This window comes from Diplotaxodon limnothrissa, linkage group LG17, assembly GCF_057381915.1.
Source record: "Diplotaxodon limnothrissa isolate DT_005_m linkage group LG17, D_limnothrissa_male_GT1.1, whole genome shotgun sequence".
In the NCBI taxonomy this organism is placed as follows: Eukaryota; Metazoa; Chordata; class Actinopteri; order Cichliformes; family Cichlidae; genus Diplotaxodon; species Diplotaxodon limnothrissa.
The window spans coordinates 41,175,289-41,200,852 of NC_140612.1; the positions used below are offsets into that span (position 1 = coordinate 41,175,289).

General features: G+C 46.8%; 1 protein-coding gene across 2 annotated transcripts in view; it reads left to right on the top strand.

The window, feature by feature from the left end:
* dennd1b (DENN/MADD domain containing 1B) overlaps positions 1-25,564 on the top strand; it is a 93,070-nt gene that overhangs the window by 44,667 nt on the left and 22,839 nt on the right. Inside the window, exons 8-15 of one of the 2 annotated variants that reach the window (XM_085375480.1) lie at positions 701-760; positions 3,396-3,449; positions 3,934-4,044; positions 10,304-10,404; positions 12,136-12,181; positions 13,320-13,421; positions 21,426-21,551; positions 25,153-25,254. In XM_085375480.1, the coding sequence (XP_085231606.1) occupies positions 701-760; positions 3,396-3,449; positions 3,934-4,044; positions 10,304-10,404; positions 12,136-12,181; positions 13,320-13,421; positions 21,426-21,551; positions 25,153-25,254 (702 nt within the window). The remainder of the gene's footprint in view (positions 1-700; positions 761-3,395; positions 3,450-3,933; positions 4,045-10,303; positions 10,405-12,135; positions 12,182-13,319; positions 13,422-21,425; positions 21,552-25,152; positions 25,255-25,564) is intronic. The other variant, XM_085375481.1, reaches the window with a different exon arrangement.

Here is a 25,564-nt window from a genome sequence, read left to right on the forward strand (position 1 = left end):
GCAGAGCAGTAGATGCTGTAGGTGGGAACAGCGACTGACACCCCGTTTGGAAACCCGTTGTTTCGGCGTGCGATGAGCCTGAGCCGGACATGTTTAAAGTGGAAGCCTCCTTTCACAGCTCGCCGTGTCTCCGCTTATCCAAAAAGTGGAACGGCCTAACGAGCTCGGTCGCTGAAAGCCGGCCTGTGACACAGCTCGGCCTCTGTCACGTCCCTGTTCAAGACGAGCGTGATGGTTTCTCTCCAGTATCTGTTTGAGTTTTAGGGCCTCTGTACTGTAACAGCATCAAAGGGTTTCGTGGGAGCCTCTGCCCTCGGGGACCACCTCTCTTTAGTTTTTTTGTTTTTTCGGACCAATTAGACAAACAGCTGTAGAAGAACACTCGTCTAATTAAACATATGAATTTCCAGCCTAACAAGACTAATACGAGGCGATCAATAAATCTCTGTGAAGGCTAACGAGTCCATTTCTTCCCGTCTGAGTGTTGATTGGAAAAGAAGCCCCAGAGAACAGAGGTGATAGCTTCATCTCTCCTTCGCTCTTTTTCTGGAGAAGCCACTAGTTTGATATTTAATTGATGAAGCAGAATTATTCCCTTAAAGTGTGTTTTTGTTTTATCATGGCAGCCAAGAAGAAGAATCATTGTCCCCTTTCATCTGTGAACCCTCTCTCTCTCTCTCTCTCCCTCTCATTGTGCAAGAATGAGCAGTTGTATATTGCCACTGGGCAAGTACTGAAAGATCGGCGAAGCAAGGAGCCGGTGAGTGGAGGGGAATGAGCGAACGGCAGAGGAGGGAGGAGGCGAAATATGAAACTGCTGCTATACTAATCGCATGGGAGCCGCGGATTTCCAATTTGGCCAAATAAGCTGCGCTATCTTTTTAAATATAACAAAAACAAACTATCCTGGGCCTTGGTGTATGTTTCTTCTCCTCTGGAAAACAATCAAACTTTGTAAATGATTAATGCCCTTCCACACTGCTAGATTCTCTCTCTGAATATCAAAAGTCTTTTTTCCCTTCTCTTTATGTTTAAAGCAAAGGCAATTGTACTCAAAAAATCTCCTTGATGCCTTTCCAGTTAACCCACTTTCAATGTTTTTATATAAACAAGTCTTCGAAAGAACAAGGGGGTGGGGGGGTGATAAGCAAGCAAACAGCCAATGAAAGGCAGGGTTGAGTTGAGGAGCACAGCTTGTGATTATCACAGCATCGCGAATTTGTAACTTTGTTTAGTTACACAGAGCACAAGGAGAGGGAGGCGGAGAGTTACCGTGGTTACGGGTGGCGGTCCTTAGCACCAAGTCCTCGATTTTACACTTTATTTATTTATTATCTTTTATCATAGATGATAGATGGGTAATGGTAGAGGTTTCCAACGACGAGCTGAATTAACTCAACTTTAAAGCTGATGACCAAGTACTAATGCCGTCAACCAATCACGTGTGACTATTTGTGTGCAGTTTTATTTGTTCGCAGCTCTGCATCGGAGCTGCAGCGTAACCACAAACTAACCATCAGAGTTTCTCTACATGAACACGGCGACGCTGCGCCTGACGTTGATTTAACTGTAACTCTAATCAGCACGTGGAAACCGGAGACGCTCCTTCGCTTTAGTGTTTTCTGTCAGGCATCACCGAGGGCAGGAAAATCACGTGGCTTTGTTTCTTACTTGGCAACAAGCAAAAACCTTGTTTTGGGCTGATCAGCAAAAAGTCACAAAAGGATCTTTAAGAGAACTTACGGATGTTAAGGCTGAGCGAGCGTCTGGTTAGTGTTTGCAGTGCGTGAGCTCTCCTGTCTCGGCGAGCAACCCCGCATCTCGTTAAGCGATCAGAACGAATTTGTTTTTATTTTTCAGCTGCAGAAAGTCGCCGTGCAAAATACGCATACAAATACGGCTTTAGCAATAATACAAAGCTTCGGGGGAGAGACCTTGATGTCTGCTCCAGTTTCTGTTTATTTGCTGCATCTTTATCTCTTCTGAGCTTTGTTCAACCAGCACGGTGACCGTCCGCTGGGAGCAAACTGATGGTTTACTCGTGAAAATTGGTTTTTCACATTTTTTTGACCTTAAATCACATTTATTTAAGGAGTGAAAGGGCTGTTTGTTTTACACTAAACTGAATAGTTCTTTGTCGCCAGGCAGAGAATTCAAACAACATGAAATTATGATGATGTGCAAATAAAATCTACTGTGTCTCTTTGTAGAAAGACTTTAACGTATCCGTAGAAATGCAGAGTTTAGTCTTCAGCATCAAAGCGATCATGAGATGAGCTGGCGGGTCGTCGTTCTTTGGAAACGCTGAATCGGATTCGTCAATAATGTCGTTCAAAGTGGCAAAGATGAAATCGGATGATCGAGCTCAGAACACAAACTGGATCCTTTTACCATTAAAACAGAGGTGGGGGGAACTCCAGGCCTCGAGGGCCGGTGTCCTGCAGGTTTAGATCTCACCCTGGGTCAGCACACCTGAATCACATGATGAGTTCATTCTCAGGCCTCTGGAGACCTTCAGGACATGTTGAGGTCATTTAGTCGTTTAAATCAGCTGTGATGGATCAAGCACATCTAAAACCTGCAGGACAGCGGCCCTCGAGGCCTGGAGTTGGACACCTGTGCATTAAGTTTCCATGCTTTTTTCCTGCCTGACTGTGGTGGACTTTTAATGGGTGGTGCTGGTGGTGGTGCGGGTGGGTGTCCGAGTTGCCGATTTCATTGTTGTGTTACTCCCAATGTAAATGACTGTTTAATGATGTAAAGAGTTGAAAGTTTTGATCCGTTCTAACCTGATTTGTCTCAGTGTGCGTTTCAGAGACTCTAACCTGTGAACGAAGAGCTGCAACAGATGGTTGAGTCGAAGGCCTCAGAGAAGCGCAGCTGTACTTCCAGGAGAGTGTGTGTGTGAGACGCACAACAGTGTGTTTCACCTGGTGGTTTGTCTACCTCCAAACAGCACCTCTCTCAGGCCTCTTTGATCTGAACACTGAACCTGCCCTGCTCTCCCAAAGTGAGACAGGCAGCCCTGTGATCCTCTAAACAACCCGTGCGCGAGAGTGCGCGTCTGCGCCGAGTCGTGCACGCGCGCTCTCCGCGAGCCTTTTTAACGCTTAAATAAAGACTCCGTTTTCCACCGGAGACATCACCCCAGTCGGTGTCTACGGGGAGCTGAGCTGCTATTGAGTTTCTCTGTTCTGTAGGCCTGATAAAAGCATTGCCACAGTTCAGACACCAGCTCAGCAATTCATATAGACAGAGCTGAAGATGAGCCATAAATCATAGAACAAAGTGAACGGCCTTTTTCTCTCCCTCTTCCCCTCGTTCTCTCCTGCATGAGCGCCGTGCCTCGCTCGTGACCTTCCCTCTTCTTTCTCCTCATGTTTGTGTTTTCGCAGCACTCCTACTTCATCGCCCCGGATATCAATGGACTGCCAACTATCCCTGAGAGTGTAAGTATGCGTGGAAAAGAAAAGGAAGAAGAGATAAAGAGAAATCCCTGTATTCTGGGAACATCTTTGCCTCTAATCGTTTTTAATCAGATACACATGTCACTCTTTGAAATGATTGCATCACGCTCTTGTATCAGCTTTAGCTCCTGCGGTGCTTCTGCTTCTAATGTCAAGGTTCACAGACTGGCATGGCTGTCGGTAGATTCAAACTGAGCTCGCGTCCTTTGTTGATTTCTGCATTCAAATCTCAGCTCGAAGCGTTAAGGCGGGGACTTACAGCTACGTGCCATCACGTTGGCTCTGTGTAAGGGATGCAGTTAGCACAAGTTTGCCAAGTTTCCCAAACAGTGTGTGCAATCGTACAAGTCCAACTGCTGCGTTTCCTCTGGCTTCAGTCTGCAGCGTTGGCGCTTTACTGCAAACGAGTTGTGCCAGGACAGTTTGTTACCAACCTGAATGTCCTCCTGTTCTTGTCCATCTCCAGAGAAACCTGACCGAGTACTTTGTGGCCGTGGACATCAACAACATGCTCCAGCTCTACGCCAGCATGCTGCACGAACGCCGCATCATCATTACCTCAAGCAAGCTTAGCACTGTGAGTCCCACCCGTCAGACGCTCGACAAACACTCGGTCTTTGTGCTTTTCTGTTTTTAATTCGAGCTGAGGTGGAGCTTTCAGCCGGCGTGTGCGCACATGTGGGGCTGTCGATGCCTTGGTGTGGAGCTCTAACACCCTCGTTATAAAGTATGTGGCTGAAGCATAGATTGAACATGAGTCCCTTCATCAATATTCCAGCAGGACATCAAACCCTAACAAGTATGCTGAGAATATTTATCTGACACTTTGCTGCTTATGTGGGGAGATCTGTCGACCCCTCCGCCCCCGCCCGGTCTGACGGGCAGCCCACGATAAAGCTGGATTATTTGCGTCCTATAATGGGGAACGCATTGATGTCCACAGAGGCGGGCTGGATTCTCTCACAAAACTTAAACTCGCTGCCTGTTTGCACGAGGGAGGAAATCTCTCATTCCAGCCTCTCTCCGTTATCCTCGCTGCTGATGAGGCCAAACGTTTATGAGGCGGGAGAGGGAAGTGATGTCATCCTAGTCCTATCTGCATCCGCGGCGTTGCTGGTCCTGCCACCTTTGCAGAACGCTTAGCAGCCGCAGGGGCCCACGCCTGGCGTTTTGGGCGCTGGAGGGAACAGTTCCCAAGGTCTCCCACAGGAGCTATAATCAGGAAGACCTGTGAAAATGACTCAGCCCCTTAGAGGATTTCACCTGTCTCCCCTCAGCTCCTCAGACCAGCAGCACCTGTGCTGGAGATCCAAGCAGCACACGGTGCAGTGACAGGAGCGGTGCATGATGTAAATGATCAGACTCAAGGGTGAGACTGTTTTTATTTCAGCAGGAATACTTGGGGGAGGGGAGGGGTTTATTTTTTCCCTGTCTGTGATTTACAGTCCTCTGCTGCCCGAAGACAAATCTCAGCTTGTTTTTCTAACAAATATATGCCGACAGGATATTTTAAGAGCCTCCACGTCAGACCTTTACCTCCGTGAGCCTTTTATCCTCTGCAATTCTTCATCCACTCATCTATCCATCCATCTTCCTCGGGGAGAGGTGTTTTGGTTTGGTAGCGTTATATGTCAGGAACTGCAGCACAAAAGTATTTTCACATCTCCGCTGGGATTACGAGCAGGCCCGGTGTTATTACTGCTCCTGTGATGCGTTGTTTTTGTTGTTGGGCAGATTGACCCGCGAGTTCAAGCGGAAATGGCTGCCGCCATTCTCGAAGCCGCGTATCTGAGCGTATGTGTACTTAACTTGAAAGCGCTCCGGCTCGTTATCCGGTTCCCCGTCTTGTGATCGAATATGTTACTGGATGAGAGAATTATAATTTATGTCAGAGTTCGTCCAAATGTTGGCTAAAGTGAGCGTCGGCAGCCACTGGATGGACAGCCAGTGTTTCTCCAGTCTGCTTGCTACAGATAGAAGATGTATGAGAGAAAGTATTGTTAGTAACATCGTTAGTACCATCCAGCTGCTTTTCACCACCTCCGCCTGTCCAGCATCTCAACCGAGCAGAGTGAGACGGGGAATAGAAACACACACACACACGCTCAGAGATGTGCTGCATTTATTCTGCCTGCTCGAGGTGCTGCCTGTGTTAAAGCCCCCGGTGAACCCAGCGTGTCAGTCTGTCGGTACATGGCTGCCGCGTCTCGCAAGCAGCCAAAAGCAAAGGAATAAATCATGATCGTACAACAATGCGTCAGTTGACTTATTGCTGCTTCGTGACCAGAGGTGAATGGTGCCGCTGTTTTCTTTTTTGTTTTTTGTTTAAAAAGAAAAAAAAGCCAGTCGGCGGTGGCGCAGGGGCGGGAGCCAGCCGTGCGTGCAGCCTTGTCATAGGCCCGTATAATAGGGCTGCATCGGCCCTTCCTCTAACTAGTCAGCTGGGAGGACCCCCTCTGAGTCTTTCATATGCCGAGGCCCCCCAGCTCTGCAGCCCAGCCTCTGCCCTGCCTATCGCCCAAATTCACACCGCCCCGACCCCGGCACTGGCTGACAGCAGCCCTCTCATCAGGCTGTCAGGCCTATGCTAACAAGGAGCTATCCATCCAGCGTGCCCTGGAGTGCCAGCTGCCTCTCTGTTTCCAGCCTTTTCCTCTGTTCCTTCCCCGTCTCTCTTTCTCCCACTTCTCTCGGCGTCTCTCCCCCCTCGCTCTCTGTCTTAGTAATTCTTTCTCTCTGACATATTATTTTCTGTCCATCTGTCTCTCACTCTCTCCCGCTACACCTCTCTTTCTCTCTGACTTTGCCTGCCTCTTCCTGGGAGTCTTAATGTGTCTGTCTGCTGTTGGGCAACTGCAGAACATCAAGACATCCTCCCCCCTCCTCCCCCACCTTGTCCTCGATAGACTCGTCTCTGCCGTGTGTCTTAAGGCGCGTGTCGTCGCTGCGACGGTGTGCGTGCACATGTGCGTGCAGAGGGTGTTCAGAGCGTCGGCTTCTTTTTTTTAAGCATGCATCTGTTTGTGCGCGTCGTCTGCGCTCACAGGTGTTTGTACCTTATGCCTTATGTCTTCCTGTGAGGGACTGTGTGGGAGGCCTGGCGTTGGCTGCTGCCTGCGTTGTCCTGCGTGCCCTCTCTACCCCCCCCGCCACCTACCTGTTTGTGGCATGCTTGCGTCGTACAGAGCCTGACACCGGCGTTTGTCAACAGAGGGAAAAGCAGAGCGTGGGTAATTGGTGACTACTCCGGAGAGGAGAGGGAAAGGCTAACACAGCAATACAATGACAGGGAGGTGGGGGGGGATGAGGGAGAGGTGGCAGGGGACAGAAGGACAGCAGGAGGAGAGGAGGAAACGGAATAAGTAATGGAGACTTGGGATGAAAACAGGATTGAATTTGGAGAGCGCGCAGGGACAAAGTTGGAAGGAGAGGCTGCGAGTGTTTCAGGCCGGTGTGAGGAGGTCAAGAGCGGCCGTGTCGATTCCTCCTGTCAAACTGAATTAGGTCGCCCGCAGCAGCGGTTATTCTTGCTGCGTTTAAACCAGAGAGCAGCTGGTTAAAGGCTCGGCGACCGTCATAGGACCTCGTTAAGTGCGATCGTAGCAGCATTGTTTGTGCCTCATGTCAATCTGCTCAGGTGAAGAATAATGGGAAGGGTATGGCAGAGCGCTGATGTCTCGAGCGGGTCTGGACTTAATTGAAGGGCGGCGCTGCTGTTCGGTCATGAAAACACAGTTTGGATGCAAAATTGAGGTTTATTTATCTAAACGTTGTTCTCGATTCAGTGAAAAAGTGGCAAATAAAATATGTGTAAATACAAAAACTCCCCTTTTCTATTCTGCTGCTGATGGATCGCCAGGAAACAAAGGATCACATCAAACCTCATTATTGATAAACTGCTTCATTCCTGAGTTTATGGCGTCGACTTTGAGTTGCAAATTTTCTTCCTCTTCCATCTTCTCCAACCTTCACCTCCTCCTCTGTATCTCTCGATCCCTCTCTTTTCGGTCTGTCCTTCCTTTAGTCTCACTGAATGGATCTGGGAAGACCTGTGTTAGTATGGACACTTTCTGTCTCGGCTACAGCGCACTAAAAAGCTCTCAGGGCAGAACCAAAGACCTTGACTGCTTTTTGAAGCAGGCTGTCGCTGTATAATCGGTTAGCTTCCCTCAGAGGAAGGGGCAACACACACACATGCACAGTGTGTAGGAGGCAGGCAGCCCCTCATTACCGGGCATAGCCCTGGTCCCCGAGGACTGGACCCAGCACCTAATCCTGTATTTGTTCTTGGGGACTGTATCTGTGATTCTCCATTGAATGGAATATTAAGCACCAGGTCTTTTGTGGAGCGTGTAAGCCATTTGGCTCCACTCATCTATTATTTATCAGCCTGGCAAATATTTTATCAGCCTTAGCCTCTCATGGCCCACTCTCATGTGAAGCCCCCCTATAAATGAAGAAAAAAAAACAGGGGTATCTTTTTTTTTCTTTTTCAATTTATCCTCCTTTTACTTTTTGCCTCATTTGTTCTAAAACCAGGACAAGGACACGGCCGTGTGTATTAGGCTGAATTAGAGAAGCAAATATGTGAAGTATTCCTCTGGAGTTCCCTTCGAGTTACCTTATCTAAGGCGCGCTGCCGCTTCCACCGCTTTGGAGATAGCACATAAATGAAAAGTGAAATCTAGATTTGCTTTATAAATCATTATCTTAGTTTCAGACTCCCTTCTCGGCCGACTCCCCCAAGCCAGCCACCCAGCCTGGGAAGAAGAGAAGCGCAGAGAGATACTCCTGTTTTCACTTTCAACCTGAGAGTAAATCATGCCGGTTGGGGGGCTCACCTTGAGGCTTGGTGGAGATAATTGGAGTTGGTTAGCGAGGTGTTCTGAGCCATTACCTCCTGGTACCAGCGAATGGCTGGGGCTTGTCTCTCACTCCCAGAGGAGGGATACAGTAGCCTGTTGGCTCTGCGCTTCGCGTGCGTGCGCGCACATGCATGCACACGTGGCACGTGTACACATGCGTGCGTGCACAACCTCAGCCAGATCGGTGACCTTTCCCGATCGCAATTTTAATGGCCCCTCAGCATCGTAGGGCGTGAGAGTTCTGATCGTCACTTTTCCACCAAGTGCTTCACTTTCATACATTAATATTCATAGCATTGATTTATTTTCAGAATTAACTAAAAAAACAGGAAAATAAAAACCCCAAACTGTTTGCCAGGGAATTAATCCTGACAGGAGCGTGGCATTGTTGTTTTATTTGAAGACAGCAGGAAGCAGAAATATGCATATGCAGATACACAGAGCAAGACACCAATTAAATGTTGATTAAGTCTTAACTATTGTGGGACTGCGTGTATGAGAGATTGCAGAGAGACAATTAAAACGAAACGGAAAAAAGAAAAGACGTTGGCTTTTTTTTTTTTCCTGGCCAAACACACACGCTGGGAGGGAAACACACACACACACACACACACACACACACACACACACACACACAGGCTTTCTGTTGTGAGCTTTTCAGATGTCCGGGCTTGATCTTTGGGTGGATTCAGAGGGGTGGGGCCCCTCTCTCTCTCTGGCAGCGGTGGTTTTCAGCCGCCGAGCTCGCCCGCTTTTGGCCGGTCAATTGTGACACTGCGTGTGTCAGCGAGCAGGGGGTCTCCTGGCAGTTGCGCGCGTGTGCGTCTGATAGCGTGTGTCCGCTTCACACATTGACTGTGAAGCTGCAGCAGTATAACAGCGGCTGCTGCTCCGGGGTCCCGGCGGTATTGGCCTAGCCCGCAGTCTCTCTTGGCTAACTCATGTTTCATTCTTTGGCAATTTGCCCTAATGAAGTCCCGCAGGAGCCCCTCAGACCTCTGTTCTCTTTCCATATTTAATCATGTTATTTTAATCTGGGGGATGAGCTAACGCCTGTGTGTGTGTGTGTGTGTGTGCGTGCGTGCGTGCGTGCGTGCGTGTGTGTGTGTGTGCGCGCGCTGCAGGTCATTACTGTAGCTCGGTTTCATGTGATGAGATGTCAAGAGGGAGATGCTGGCTTTAAGACAATGGAAGACAATGACTTTAGTTCTGGGTGTAATATTGGTTTGACAGTGTAAAAAGCTCCTTTGAAAAGCAGTGTCATCTTCACGTGATTGCTCCTCATCATTTGTTTAAAAAAAGAGGTTAATTATTCCGTCTTTTCCCTTTTAATTTCCCAGTCATCGTGGTCGGGGTAATTCAGATTTTTATGGCTACTGTCAGACTGTTTTGGCTTTCTTTTGTTGCTTTTGTGCAGGTCACAGCACAATCCCGACTTACTGACACTGATTGAAAAAGAGTTTAATAATAAACTCTGACTCTTTAAAAAAAATGGGGTCAGAATCAGTGTTTTAAAGTAATGACTCGTAATGGCCAGGTGCAATAGCAGCAAAACGTGTTTGCTCTAATGACCCTGGACAAGTAAATCGATACGGAGACGGCGCTGGATGCGTGTTGGCTGCTTTCCTTAGATCAATCTTTTTAATAGTTTTCTTTTCACATCAGTCGTTTCTGCTTTCTCTGTCACGAGGTCGGAGGCGGGCCCTGTCAGCGGGCTCGGCCATCAGAAACGGACGAGGATGTGTTCGCATGAAACGACTGCATGTTTGGTTTATATTAAAGGACATAACAGCGTGTGGGCGGGGCCACTGTAGTCATTTTTTTAAAAGTAATTTATTACTTAAAATTACTTTCACCAAGAGCACAAATCAGAGTCTCCAAACTGTTCTGCCTTTTCATGAATTTTATGTTGTTGCTCAAAGTTTTTCCTTTTGAATCCCTCCTCCTCACATCTTCTCTCTCTTCCTGTAGTTAACGGCGTGTGTCCACGGCGCCGCCGCTTTGCTCTTTCCCATGTACTGGCAGCACATCTTCATCCCTGTGCTGCCCCCGCATCTTCTGGACTACTGCTGGTAAGGCTGACCACCTCTGCAGCACACACGCAGCAAACACCACGAGCATCAGCATCACCAGTGTTTTCTCTCCAGCGCACACGTGTGCAGACGTGCACGCACGGCACGTCGCGCTCTGCCACTAAAAGTGCAGACACTCGTGTTCACACCTTCTCCCACCCATTCTTCATGTTCTTGCGATTCCTCTTGTGGCGCGACTTCTCACGTGTGGCTTCCTCGACATAATGAACGGCCCCGATCACCGGGCTCCATATTTCATGCCGGCGCCGCCGCGCTCTCATCATCTGGGCTCTCTCAGGGTTTCATTACCAGCGATCCAACGCAGATCCGACAAATCTGGACGGACTTGACTGAAACTGGATGCGGAGCGGGAGTCGCGGCTCGTCTGCAAAGTCGCGCGTGCTCGGGTCAACGTCAGATCTGAACGCGTGAAAGCGTTTGCAGCGCGGTTACGTTTGTCCAGCGCTTCACCATCAGCGACATTTGGCTTGAAGAAGCTATAAATCACTGACAGTGAAATATGATTTTCAACACTCTGCAAAGACTCATCATTATCTTATTCAATCACAGCGGTGTCCTCATGCGCTGATTAGATAATGCAATTATATTAGATGTGTGTGTGTGTGTGCATGAGCGTCTCTGCCCATGCCTGTGCGTCTACTGTTTGTGTAACTGGATCTGCGTAAATGTCGAACATTCATAAAACAGCATCCAGGCCTGCTGCTTGTTTTTCAGTTGCTTTAAGCTGATTACAAGCCTGTGGCTGCTGAATCATTCTGGCCAGGAACACGCTGACCCCAAACTATCCGATTATTACCGCCTCTGTAAACCTCATCGTAAAAATGGTTTCTATTATTTGACTGTTTTTGTTGATTTTATTCCTCGTGCTGATGGGGAGCGGTCCGTGATTCAACTTTTCCTTTCCGCAAACTTTGAAAACGAAGATATATATCACACCAAATGAGGACGACATGATAATAACCCCGAAAAACCAAACACTTTATTTTTTTTGTTGTTTTTGAAAATAAAAATAAAACTCTTGACACATCTGCCCTTTAACTTTCTGAGGGAATAATTCTTTCTGCACTTCCTGAAACTATCAGTCGACTCGGAGAGAAACCGAGCCTTAAATGTTGCACTGATGCTTGTTGTTTTATACTTTTGTTATTAACCAGTAAGTTTTGCATTTCTGCCAGTATAAGTCGGTGTGTTATTTTTAAACTGTTCTTGTTTAATCTTTTATTCAGTCTCAATCAGCGATGTAAGGAAGGCGAGAACACATTTTGTGCTTTTACCTGCTTTTAAGAATAAATCCTGTAACATGAGATTAGTTTGTGCTGCTGCAGTTAATCTGATGCTGTTGGGAAATAATCACAAACCTTACAGGGAGTAGAAAATGTGCTGCCTGTGCCTGTCAGCTGGGTTCAATTAAATATAGTTGTCAGTACATGCAGCAGTGTCAACTGTAATTATTTTAAGGATTAGTGACCGTTGTTATTTTTAGCGATACGTGATTACCACTGTTCTTAATCATTTTAAGTCAGGCCTTCACATTTCAGCACATGTAACCCTGAAATGTATTCAGATTACATTTATGGAATACAAAGAAACTAATTTCCACAGCTGTGATTTTTTTATTTCAAAGACTCGTGTCATCGCTGAAGTGTCCTCCGTGAATGTTTCCTCCGTGTAAGCGTCTGATCTCACAGGTCTCACTCTTTCTGTCCACAGCGCCCCTATGCCGTACTTTGTGGGAGTTCATCTCAGTCTGCTCGAGGTATGTTCGAAAGTCTTTAGCATTTTCAGTAGATTTGAATGTTACGTGTTCATTTTGTAGATGGTTTTCATTTGAGTGTTTCAATAAGATTTGACAGCTATATTTTCTTCTCTTTTCACTTCCTCTGCTGCTTTCGTGCTTCCTTAAAGCAAACGTACACAGAAGCCCAAGAAAGCATCTGCAAACAAAGAGCTTTCTTACTTCATTGTGTTGTTTGGGGGGCAAGTCATCAGCAGCACTGCTGCTTTGTGTGAATGCATGTTGCAAAAACACACACGCTTACACTTGTGTGTAAGTGTTAGTATGTAGGTGTGTGTGTTTGTGCAGATGCATATGTTCTAATGCACACGTGTGTGTGTGTGTGTGATATTTGTCTGACAGTTGCGGCAGTGGCAGTATTTATCACACTCTGCATCCGTGACAGACCTTCTTTCCGCCACTACATAATTAGTCCAGATCAGCATGTGAGCCTCCGCTGCACAGGCTGTCACAAAAGTGACAAACTAGAAATTCACACAAAACACTGCCCCCCCCACCCGCCGTCCCCGCACACACACCTGCCTGCATCCTGCACCACACTGAAATAATTGTTGAATTTGTCGCCATCAGGATGCGTGCGGCACGCCGCAGCATCACGGTGTTGTTATTGATGCGTGAGGTTTTTGGTGCTGTGGAAAATGTTCGCGCGGTCCAAATGTTTTCTCTCGGTGCCATTCTTCATTTCGCCAGCTCGCGTCTGCGCGCGCGTTACCGTAAACACGTTCTAATCATTTTTCTCCCCCACGCGCCATTTTTCATCCTTAATCGTAAAGGAGTGTGATAACTGTGCAGCTTTAACCGCGGCTGCTGGATGTTCATGTTCCCGGGGCTTCAGGACAGAAATAACTTTGTCTCCCGGGAAACGCACCTGGGCCACACTGCGGGTTTAAAATCGTGGCGTCGTTTCACAATTTAATAATTCCACAAATACAAATATTTATTATGTTGAAAGATGTCAGATGCACAGGAAGTCTCCAGCACAACCATCATTAAGAAAAACAATAAATGATCGCTCTGAGTGTATGTGTATACACTTGTGAAATAATAATGATGAGAATATCTACGCTGCTGCACTAACGTCGCCCTTTTCCTCCCGTAGAGAGTGCGCAGTCGATCGCTGGAGGACGTGGTCATCCTGAACGTGGATACAAACACCCTGGAGAGCCCTTTTGACGACCTGCACAACCTCCCGAGTGACGTGGTGAGACCAACGCGCAGCTTTTATTGCTACATCGCACACACACACACACACGCAGTAATCTCACGTGCACACGCGCATGGCAAGAAAACTAAGGCGCACACACATCCAGAAACTTGTCAGAGTACGGCTCTGTCCCCTCCCCGCATCATTAACGACTGCAGCACTGGCTCCTCAGACTGCGGCTGTCTAAAGTAAACTCCCGTCGCGTCGTATGACGCTGGAAGGCAAACAGCATTCCCCGACCATCAGAGGCTTGTGGGAAAATGTGAAACTCCCTTCCCTTCATCTCCATCCATTCTAATCATTATTTCACAAAGTCTTGCGTTTCTGCCTGCCCACTGGCACGTTTCTGAGGAGGAGAGATAGGAGGAGGCAGAGAAAAGAACAGGCAGAGATGGGTGATTTTGTGGGGGGAGAGAGTGGGAAGAAAGGGGCCAATTACCAGAGTGGGCAGTGAAGCCACCTGCCAGCGCGTCGTCTCTTTAATTAACGGAGCGCCGACGCCGGTCAGTGCTACGGGAAGCATCACCGTGGCGTCGGGGTCGCTCGCACACACCGGTCTTTGTGGTGTTTGTTTAGCTCTTCTTCACGGTGTGTGTTTAAAGCTCCGCCGTGAGACGGCGAGGCCCCGCCGAGGCTGCGGACGCTCTTTTACCCACGCTGCTAACAGTATATGCTCGGGCTCCACCGCCTACGGGACTCCTGTCCCAGCAGCAGGACATAATTTCATCCACTGCCCAGCAGACTCCAGACCTGCTCGCACTCCCACACTTCTCTGGTTCTCCTGGTTTAGCGCTGCTCAGCCTACTATGACTGCTAGCGTGTGTGAATGCCTCTTTACTGTGTGCACCGATCTCTTTTACACTTTCTGCCAGCTCTCTCGCCCGTTTGCCTGCCTGACTGCTGGAGTTTCATGGCACCTGTCTGCCTTCTTGTCTCCCTCCCTCGCAGCGCTTCCCGCCTGCCTGGACGTTTCCCGCAGCCGCTGTTTGCTTCTCTGCCTGTCTGGCTACCTTCTTCTCACTTCCTGCCTGCTTGCTTTTCTGCACCCAGGGACCGAATCCCTAAATTAAATTGCAAACTGAGTTTGTCATAAAAAAGAGTCGGGGCTTTTGAAGGCGACAGAAGCGGAGAGAGAAGCCTTTGTCTTTGCCGTGTGATAAATTAAGTGGCAGGCTCGGAGGCTTTTTTGCTTTGATCCCCACTCGCCATTTTTCCTGACTAATGACAGAACATAGCCTGCACATCACGTCGAATTACACCACCTGAAACGGAAACTTTGCTGGCATTAATATATTTATCGTAACAAATTGTTGTTGTTTTTATTCCCGTTCATTTCCCCCTCCTGTCTCCTCTCATCTCTTCGCGGAGGTTAGCAGATTAATAACAAAGCGAGCAGGTACTAATTGAGTGGAATTCCAGGTCTCTTGTTAGTTTGCTTGTTAGTGATGAGGACACGCCACATGGCATTTGATGTTTGTGTTTACACAAAAGGAGGCATTGTGCAGTTTGTCAAAGTGAGGCCTGAAATCTTGATTAATGCTGAGCGATTCTCTGCCTGGGCTGAGCTGCCGAGCTATGAAAGGCGCTCCTGGTTTCTCGGCGGTTCTCGCTGTAACGCTCGGGTTTATTCGGCGTGAAGCCCAACGATTATTTCACTTTGTGTGAATATATAAAAGCATCAAATGGATTCAGAGGCCACGGGCGGTTCTTCTGCGCGTACGACTAAAAACACCCCGATGTTGATTTAAGGAAACCTTTGGAGATCCGTTTAATTGTGGCGGCGCGAGCACATGTGGACTCCATTACGAGGATCTGCTGACCAGTGGCCGAGCTTTTAGCGGGTTCAGAGTTCACAGTTGTCCCGAATTAGTGTCTGTCTTTCAGACGGGACCCCTGCTCCAGCTCCGCCCCCTTAATGGTCTTTTCCCGCAACTTCACACATAATATTTTAGATTTATTGACTATTACGAACGCTACCACGCCAGTAGCGGTTCCGTTTAGCAGCGAGAAGGAAAGATCTGACTGAGAGTAATTGGTAAGGATGCCGCCAACGTTTGAGGGCAACTCTTGATTTTTATTGTTTTTAAATTGGAAACGTCACATTAATCAAAGATTCAGAATTAATTTCTTTTTGTCTTTTTTGTTTTTATTTGGAACATGAAGGATATCTGAAGCGTGGCGGTCCACAGCAAAGCCGTGTGTTTGTTTGTTGACTGTTGTTTTTAAATAAAAGGCCTGATATTATCAGACAAATGGAGCCTACAGTGCTCTGGCAGGATTTTGCATTATTTAGAGTTGCTTTAACCAAAAGTTTCGATACAGCCTGTTGTGAGATCAACATTAATGTTGATCTCACAACAGGCTGCGCTCGTGTCAGTAAAAGCAACGTGTTGACAAGCTTACTGAAAAGGAATAGTCGATAAAAACAAATAAAGAAGAAGCTGTAGTTTTCCCTGGAAGATCAAGGTATTTTTGTTTCCTTCTCTGAGAGCTGCGATTCTTCAGCAGAGATTGTGCTGATAAAGTTATAATTGGCTTTTGGTTGGAGGAGCTGTTTACTCCACCAGTCATTAAAAGTATCCAAGAATAGCAAATTAGGAGTCTGTTAATTCCGAAAACAAACACCGCGCGTCTGAATCGGATTGTTTTTTGATCCTGGCAGTTGATCTCAAACCAATGATGGAAGAATTTTTTGTTTTCATGTATTATTCTTTCTGTGCCGCGTATTCAAGGTGAGCTGCTACAATGCAGCTCACATCTTTATTTTCAGATGCTCCCTCTCACATCACAGCCTAATTCCTTCTATTCTCCTCCTCTCTGCCTCTCGCTACTTTGCTGACACCGCGTACCCGTACGTACCTAGCCTTCGCACATTTGATCATTTGTATTCCCAATCAAGGGGGGGATTTACAGCGTACACTCCTACTTCCTGTATTTCAAGCCTACATTTGGAGGTTTACAAATGAACGAGGGGGTTGAGGCTGCGTCTGCGCGCCTCTCCTGAGATCACCTGGCACACTTAATCAAACATCGCGGCTTTAATTTGGCGTTCGGTTTCTGACATTTTCCAGAAAACAACATCTACGTCATCGTGTAGAGCAGAGCGCGGCAGGCAACACTCACACGGAGACACCCGCACGCCGGAGGAACGTTTGTCGTTCACGTGTAGTTTGGGGTAAACTTTCTGCTCAGATTTTGTCCATTTTCACTTCAGAATAAGTCAAGTTTGCTTCACTTAAAGCAAAGCTGCCTACGGTAAAGTCCCTCGCATGCTGTGCTGCAACTACGTGGTAGCTCAGCGCCGGGAATGCAGTCGCTCCACCCCGGCTACACGCTGTACTTTACCAGAAACAGTCCTGGAATCTGCACCACATCATAACAAGCTGCAAGCAAAGTATCTGATTTCCTTGTTGTGAGTCTGCATTGTACCGACTGCAAACGTCAGACGGTGCTCATTTAAAGCCTCGTTTTCCAGGTTGTGATTTGTCTTTCTGAGGCGTGCACACTCCCGCTGCAGCGTTAGCAGCCCTTCATTGACTCGCGTGGAGTTTAAAAAGCTGCACTTCATTTTCACATAGTCGGTCTGCCGGCGCTTCGCTCTGGATTAGAAGTCAAAAAGGGAGAGCAGCATCACCCACTGCGTTAGTTATTGAAGTGAGGGATGACATTTAGCTGTAGTTAATTATGTATGCAAAACTCAGCCGCTCAGCTGCTATAAGAGGTCAGCTTGACAAAGTAACCCCACACCGGGCAGAATCTCATGGCAACGAGATAGCCCTATTAAAACACACACACACACACGCTGCTTCCCCCCTTTGCTTTCTCACCCTTTCTCATTTCGCCTGACTAATGTATTGCAACGCTCTGAATACTTTATTCTTTAGTTTTTTCTTCCACTGCTTTACTGATTTAAAAAATAATAATTTCTTGCAGTCAAACCTAAAACTAGTATCGATTGTATTTGTGTAGATTTGTCTTTGTTCTGCATTTTTATGGTTAATTTTCATTTTGCGGTTTAAAAGATATCTAATATTTATCTTTAATTGAAAGAATGAATGATTTCTCACAGATTCCAAGTTGCGTTCTGTGTGTGTGTGTGTTCTCTGTGCGTCTTTGTTCAGATTTGTGTGTGTGTGTGTACAGTTCAGACTGCAGCACATCAAAAGAAAGTGGGAGATTTTCATAACTATTTTTTTCTTTGTAGTTCTTTAATTGCGTCCCCGTGGCTTTCTTTCCCTGGACAGATTCTTAAACAAAACATTCCTTTTTTGTGAGAAGAAAATCCAACTTTTTATTCGTTCTTTTAAAACAACAGAAGCATTGGGGTCGTTATTTGTGAGACTTTTTTTTTTTGTAATGCCCAAGTAAAAATTTAAAGTAAAATTCTACATATCTGTATATAATCGAGCTCGTTTGCAGATGTTTTTTCTTCTCCTTTTGTTTATTAAAAGTGAACGTTTGTGTGCGTCATCATTACCTGATTCTGTGTCACTTTACAAAACAGGAAATCACATGGTAAGTTTGCTTTTTTTAAAATTCTCCAAAAGCTCGTGCGTTTCGCGCACACGTGCGCAGCAGTGCGAGGCCCTTGATTGATGCTCACTCGATGCATCAAGGCGGCGGCGTGAGCGCAGACTTTCGCGCGCGTTCACACAGATGCCTGGTGTCACCTACAGAGGTATCATCCCTTACATTCAGGCAGGGATCATCATTGCACCTGCTAATTACCATCTCCAGCTGGAGAGTTAAATGGAGATCTGTTCTATGTCTGACCTTTGACCTCGTGCTCTTTATGTGACGCACTTCAAATCCTGTTTGGGGCTGGCTGGGCCGGGCCTTAATGAGGCCCCGTGTCTGCCCTCTGGGGGCCGAGCGCCTGGATGCCCCGCTTTCATCCCCGACCATCTTCCCTTGATGTAAATTGAAAAGATCACAGCTATGGGGAGAAGACCTGTACTGGAAAGGCCTCTCTGCATAGATTATGAATATCATAACTCAACAGTTTTTCCCCTCTCTCTCTCTCTCTGTGTCTCTCTCCGACAACCGCCCACTCCCCTCTCTCCCCCTGCCACCCCTTCCCTGTACAATGCTATAGTTCTAATTGGACCCAATGGGGGACTCTCTGCCTTTGATCTCATCACCGCCACTGTGACTTTACACTAAAAAATGTCACTGCCAAATAGGGTTATCACCTGTAGAGCCTGGCCTTCCTCTGATGCCTGTACGCATCTCGTTAGCTTCACTCAAACTGCAGAAGTTAATTAGTTTGACAGAGCCATTACCGCGGAGGCACACCTGATGATTGTGGCGTAGGCGCCATATTCAAAACCCAATTACGACGTACACGTTGGTTTTATTTATTTCTTTTTTGTTCCCGTGCGAGGCGCGTTTTCATTTCTATTAACCAAACAGCTACGACTATATTTGATTTGTAATATCTGACAATTTAATTAATCGCTACGTGTGACCGAAGGAGGATTTTTGAACTCTTCCCGTGAACGAAGGTGAAACTTCCAACTCTTCGCTTTATCGCCCGTTTTTCAAACGCCGGGAAGTAAAAAAACAAAACGGTGATTGTGTCCCCACCTCATTAAAAAGTGTTCGCGGCGCTCTCACCCGTTCAAAGCTGCAGTGCGCACAGTAAACTCCACGATCCGGCTCCTCTGACAGTCTTCGGGGGTATGCCTCCCCCTCGTAGACTGACATTGTGTTCGCTTTGATTCTCCCCCCTCCAAAAAGGAGAGGGGGGGGGGGAGGCAGTTTAATGATTTGCGAGGAAGGGGGAAAACAGTGAAAATGCACATAAACATTAAATATTAATTCCAAAAAGGGCTTTACATAAACATAAAAGCATTTAGCACAATGAGTGAATATGGAGATGACACTTGTTAATTTAACCGTGATAAACTTTCTGTTTGATGCCTGGGAGCATTTGCGATGGCAGCACGGGGACGCTGTGGAGAGTGAGAAAGCCCAGGGGAGCCAAATCAACACTGTTCATTTTGTCTTTGTCCCAGTTTAAGACCGCCACACTCTCCGGCTGCCTTTCTTTCTGCCTCTCCCCGCGTGTCCTCCGTGTGAGCTGTGCTAACACTTTGCTTCTCCTCCCTGAAGTTTCCCAGATCGGCTAATTGCAGATGCCAGATGACAAAATCCCCCCAACGCCGCGGCGCGATGTGCGCGACCACAGACCAGATCAGCACTTTATCATATTTGCTGCAAACATGCGGTCAGATGTTTTTCTGCTTTCGTCGCTTTGACTTTTTCGCTGCAGATACTCAAATTTTATTCGTCTCACACACATACACAGTAAGACATCTGGTGAAATGCTTATTGCAATGCCCGACCATTAAATTGCAATAAGCAAATTTACAAAATTTACAGATTTTAAATTTCAAAATTTACTACGGTGGCCCTGAGAGGCCAAACGGACTGCAACTTAAACAAACACCAGCTGCAAAAGTACACAAAACACAACGGAAATAGGAAACACAGATTTCCGAAAGCACAAGGGAAGTGTTTCTGGGGAGACAATAACCTGACGGACCAGTTGCAGGAACCAAAACATGCTAGGTAAGTGTGTTTTAATCTCGTGATTTTTAGTTAGGCTAACACACCTCTCCGACAGGTCCTCCACTTGGTTTAAGTGTCTCTCAGCGCAATTCTTAGCATGTTTTGGTTCCTGCAACTGTTTTGTCGGTTATTGTTTCCCCAGAAACACTTGTGCTTTTGGAAATAACTTTTTTCCTATTTCCGTTTCCCCATTTCCGGTGTGTTTTGTGCGCTTTTGCAGCGTTTTTCTTATTGCTGGTGTTTTCTTAAGTTGCAGTCCGTTTGGCCTCTCAGGGCCACCGTCATTTACAGTAAAAATGTGCAAATAACAATTTAAGAGGTGTGCAAATAAACAGAGTGCGTGCGGTGATGTGATAGATGAGGGTAACAGGAACAACACTGGTACGTTTGAGAAACACTGTGTTGGAACGCAGAGCACACGATGTGATGACTCTACGTTAGATTAATTCAAACGGGAATTTTCCCTTTTCTTGGTGGTCATTGTGCACTCCCAGTTTCTGTCCCAGTTTGGCGGGTGGTATTTGAACCTGTTTTACGCTGGTGTAGAATATAGACTGAAACAATGCAAAGTTTGGAGGTGCACTTGATCCATTTCTCGCTAATTGAGGTTGAAGGTTAAACGTAATGTTTTCCTTTTGCAATTGGGATTCAAAGCCAGCGCTACCAGCCCACTGTTAGAGTAATCTAGACTTCCTGCGCAACCCGATCAAACATTGTGCTTTTGTGCTAGGCTGGCACAGCCCACACAGAGAGGAGCAGTGCCTCGCTAGCTCTGCCTCCTCCTCGCACTGCCACAACACAGACTACTGCTGAGCAGGTGAGGAGAGCCTCTTGACAACTTCCTTCCCAGACTCCCCAGGGCCCGGTGGCCAGGGTGAATCTTTTGTCATCCTAAAACAAGCTCGGGCCTGCTGCTCCTCCACTCTCGCCTGGAGTCCTGGAGACAGAGCCAGGAGAGGGGAAAATAATTAAAGACGCTTTATGTCAAGAATCCTCTTCTAGAGGGAGTCCAGCAGAGCCAAGAGGGGAGGGGAAAGCAGGAGGGAGAGATGGTGAAAAAAGCAAGAAGGTGATGGGCGGCGGAGGGAGGGAGGGGGTGAAGTGCAGTATGGAGAGGGTGAGAGAGGAAAATCAAGAATGCGAGTTTCCATTTCCTCGCCGATGTCCCCTCCTCCTCGCCGCCCCCGTGCTCCGCTCAATTAGCAAAGCAGCAGGTGCTCCCAGCAGCACAACAGATCGGTGGAAAGGCTGAAGCTTCTCCCTTTCTTTCCTTTCCCTTCTTTGAGATGACCTGCAAATGTGATACTTCACACCCAGAATGGGCTAGCTGTTTCTTCCACCAATTTCAGAGGTGATAATTTAACTTTTACCCCTCCGTCTCTCCCCCGCACCCCACCACCTCTCTCTCCCGATTTTCTTTTCCATCAGGTGTCCTCGCTGAAGAGCAAGCTGAAGAAGCAGTCGACAGCGACGGGAAGTGGTGTGGCGAGGGCCTTCCTGAGAGCGCAGGCTGCTCTGTTTGGATCCTACAGAGACGCTCTCAGATATAAACCTGTAAGGACGTCATTAATCACCATGTTAATCACTGAAAGCCACTGAATGTGCGTAAAGAGTGAGTTCGCTCAAACAATGGGCGACACTTTTATTTAACTTTTGTGGTGTAAAAATCACGCATGACAGCTAATGTGAAGAGTACGGTGTCCGAGTGTATATGTGCAAAATCTTTCACATGCTGGGAGAAGCGTTGTGACTCCTTCAGGCTCAGCTGACTGCAGGTTTCCCAACCTTATAAACCAGCGGTCCCCAGCCTTTTTTGCGCCACGGACCGGTTTATGTCCAGCAATATTTTCACGGACCGACCTTTAAGGTGGCGCGGATAAATACAACAAAATAAAACCAGTACCGCTACCAAAAAAAAGAGTTAACGATAAAAACACCCGAGGCTCAACTCTCACGGTCCGGTCCAAACGACTCACAGAGCGGTACCGTGCGTTTATATACAGTACATTCATATGCAGTGATGCACATAGGCCGGTGTATTTTCTCCTAAGCATGCGCAGCACACAGCAGCATTTTCAGTTTGGCTGAACAGAGTCAAATTTAATCTGTTTCGACTCAAAGTGAAAGGTGTGTTTTCAGTCAGAGCGAGGAGCTAAGGTGGGCTTGTCTGAGACGGTGAAATGTCAGAGGAGCCGAAAAGAGTCGGGACGTTCCCTTTGAAGATCTCTTTTAGCCACCTTTGGTGTTTAACTCGCCTTTGCTAAGCCCCCTAACATTTCTTTTCTAGATCTTTTCTGCTTATCAAGTCTGAATCAGAGCACAGCAAACTACACCATGTCCTGTTTGTCAGATAGCAAAGCCTTTGTTCCTCTGGCTTTGAGATTAATTGGACTTTGTGGACTCCCGGAGTCAAGATGCTACATTATTGATGCTGTCTCTCTTTTCTTTGTATACAGGCTGTATACGAACAAACTGCCTCCCCTCTGACACAGGCGCCGAGACTCTGTGTGTTTGTGCGTGCGAGCGCATCGCGCGGCGATTTCTCAGTTCGCTCACGTTCACACACTGTTTTCTTTTAGACTTTTAGGATCTGTGTAAAAGCTTTGGAGTTAACATACATGCACAAACTACACTTGTGATTTAATAAAGAAGATCTCTACCCCGTGTCCCGAAATTTGGGGAATATCGCTCTGCTCGTCGTTCTGAAGGAAAGATCTTCCCGGAGAGAGCTGAGGCGCTCTGTAGTTCACAGACCCATATGCCTCGACAGAAGGAGGGGTGTGGATGCTCGGTGAGAGTCTCGCTGGGTTGTAAATGAAACAAAACTCGAAAATGATAATGAGTCGAAAAGCAATCGGCTGATTATACGGGCAGATCGTCGGTTTCGGCTCACGTTAAAGCTCCCCAGGTGCTTCTCGCTAGCTCGGAGTAACACAGGTGTCTGACAAAAGAACCCGAAATAGCAAATCGGTTTTTACCACCATCGGTGAGGCCAGGCTGGGTAGGCGGGTGTGCGGTCGGTCCTATTCGCTCAGGTTTGACTAAACGACACGTGTAAGCAGTTCAGATCATCCAGCCAGATGTGAAGCTGTGGATAAGTGTGGTTGAGGTGCAATCGCATGTTTAAAAGTGGTAAAGATTATTTTAGACACAGAAACCTTCTCCGTGCATAATCTCAGAAAGTTACAGTTTGCTCACAAAATTTGCAGCTTTGTATGCAAAGTGCCTGCACAGATATAAGCCAGCATGAGATGGAAGCATCCAGAACATGCAATAAAATGTTTCCATTTTAAATAAAGACTGCGCATTAAAGCATGAAGCCTGACCGACACATCATCGTCTGTCTGAAAGAATCTTCCTCGTTTTTACTGTTGGCTCATCCTCAGCATTTGCAATTTTGGAATTCAATTCAATTTTATTTACACAGCACCAAATCCCAACAACAGTCACCTCAAGGTGCTTTATAGTGTAAGGTAGACCCTACAATAATACATACAACAATCATATGACCCCTATGAGCAGCACTTTGGCGACAGTGGGAAGGAAAAACTCCCTTTTAACAGGAAGAAACCTCCGGCAGAATCAGGCTCAGGGAGGGGCGGGGCCATCTGCTGTGATTGGTTGGTTTGAGAGAAGGAAGACAGGATAAAGGCATGCATTGAACCCTGTGATGTGGTAAAATCACGCCAAGTCCTTCAATCGATGTTTGTTATTGTTCTGCTGTACAGGAAAAGTTCACCATGTGAACAAACAACAGGCAATCATCAAACTTTACACTTTTTCCTCTGTAACCTGGAAGCTTTGTGGTTCAGTGTAATGAGTCTCTTAAAATAGCTAAAATGATTGTTGTGCTCCTCCTGTAACGGTGCAGATAAAAACACGTTCGTCCTTCCCCACTATGGCGAAATCTGTTCTCTGTGCGTCCTCCTTACATTAAATATAGGGGGCTAAATGCTTCTCGCTCACTCTCAAGCCAGTTAAAAAAGAACAACTGTCAGCATGAAAAATAAAACCAGTAAAGCAGCCAGGAACGGTTTTCTTTCTACCACCGCAAACCCAAAGCAAAGCCGCGGTGCAACCACGGAGGAGATGCGCATCACCTTCCTGCTGGCAAATGTAGCCAAGTAGAAATTTCTCACCAGCTTTGTTTTCGTGTAACCAGGTGGTGATGAATCGAACAACCTCCGCAAACGCACATCAGTGAACTGTCCCTGTAAAGATGGGAGAGTCCTGCAGCGGCGCTCGTAGTCGTGCACGGCAGCTCCGAGTTTGAACACTGAGCTCTGTGTACTCGGGAATTTTTGTTTTTCCTTAGTAGCCGTTAGCTTCTCAGTATGCTATCCAGCTTTGCACGCTGCAGTGTGGTCTGTAGCTGATTAAACCGCGAGTCACTTTCAACTCTTACAAGATAATATGCCGTAAAACTTTTAGTGATGTAAGTGGAACTGTATTCCCGTGATGTAATTTGGGCCACTGGTATCCTCTGCCAGTCCCTGAAAATGGGGTTATTCTCCAGCGTTGTTAAGTTGTTTTTATGTGGCGCGCTGTGCTCGTAGCCTGGAACAGACAAAGCACATTGTTTTACCTCTGAAGAATTTGGAGCATCGTTGAAATCTGTGTGAATTATGTTAATTATGAGAGAACGTGAACTGGAAAAGGACCGTGGGGCAGCGCGCGATTGGCCTGTAGTGGTTCTGTTGTCATCCTGCGTGTCTGTAGCTCACAGGCCGACAGACATGATGTAAGAAATGGTAATAATGCAATAATGTGTTCGTGTGGAGCACTGTTGGGTTTACTGGGACGTGTATCTGGTCCAGGGGAGATCATGTATGCATTGCCAGGGGAGCAGTTTCTAATTTTCCTTTTTTTGTTTTTTCCCCCAACTTCCACTCTTCCTCCTTCCTTCCTGTTTGGGTTTTAGCTCACTAATGAAGAAATCGTCTGAAATACTCGATGGTTAAAAGATGCAGCGTGTAACGATGCCACACATCATGTGCATGACACGAATCCTTCCATAAACAACAACAACTGGTGCCGTAAAAAAAACAGGATATCGCGTCTGTGCTGCTTCCTGCGGCTTCGTTGGTGCGAAAACAGATTGGTGCAAACAAAAATGAGTTTTGTTGTTTTTAAGCAAAAATGTTTTTCTGAACAGGGAGAGCCAATCACGTTCTGTGAAGAAAGCTTCGTGAGCCATCGTTCGAGCACCATGAAGAACTTCCTGTCCATGGCTGTCAACCTGCAGCTCTTCAAACAGGTACAAACCTATGTGTGTGTGTGTGTGTGTGTGCGCGTGCGTGCTCTGTGCTGAAGTGGAAAGAATGTAACATCTTTATCTATATTTGCATTCTGTTCTATAAAAGAGGGCCGTTACTCGTCCTCAGATCAGCACCATCAGCTGTTGTATGCACACACTGAGCGACTGCTTACTTGGTCAGTTAATCTAACCTCTTCTATCAGGTTATTTTTGAGCATATTTCTTGTTTCCATTGGTGAAAGTTTTTATTTTTATAGATAAAAGTTGCCTGGTAGCTCGTCTCGTGCTCAGCAAATTGTCAGCTGGATTT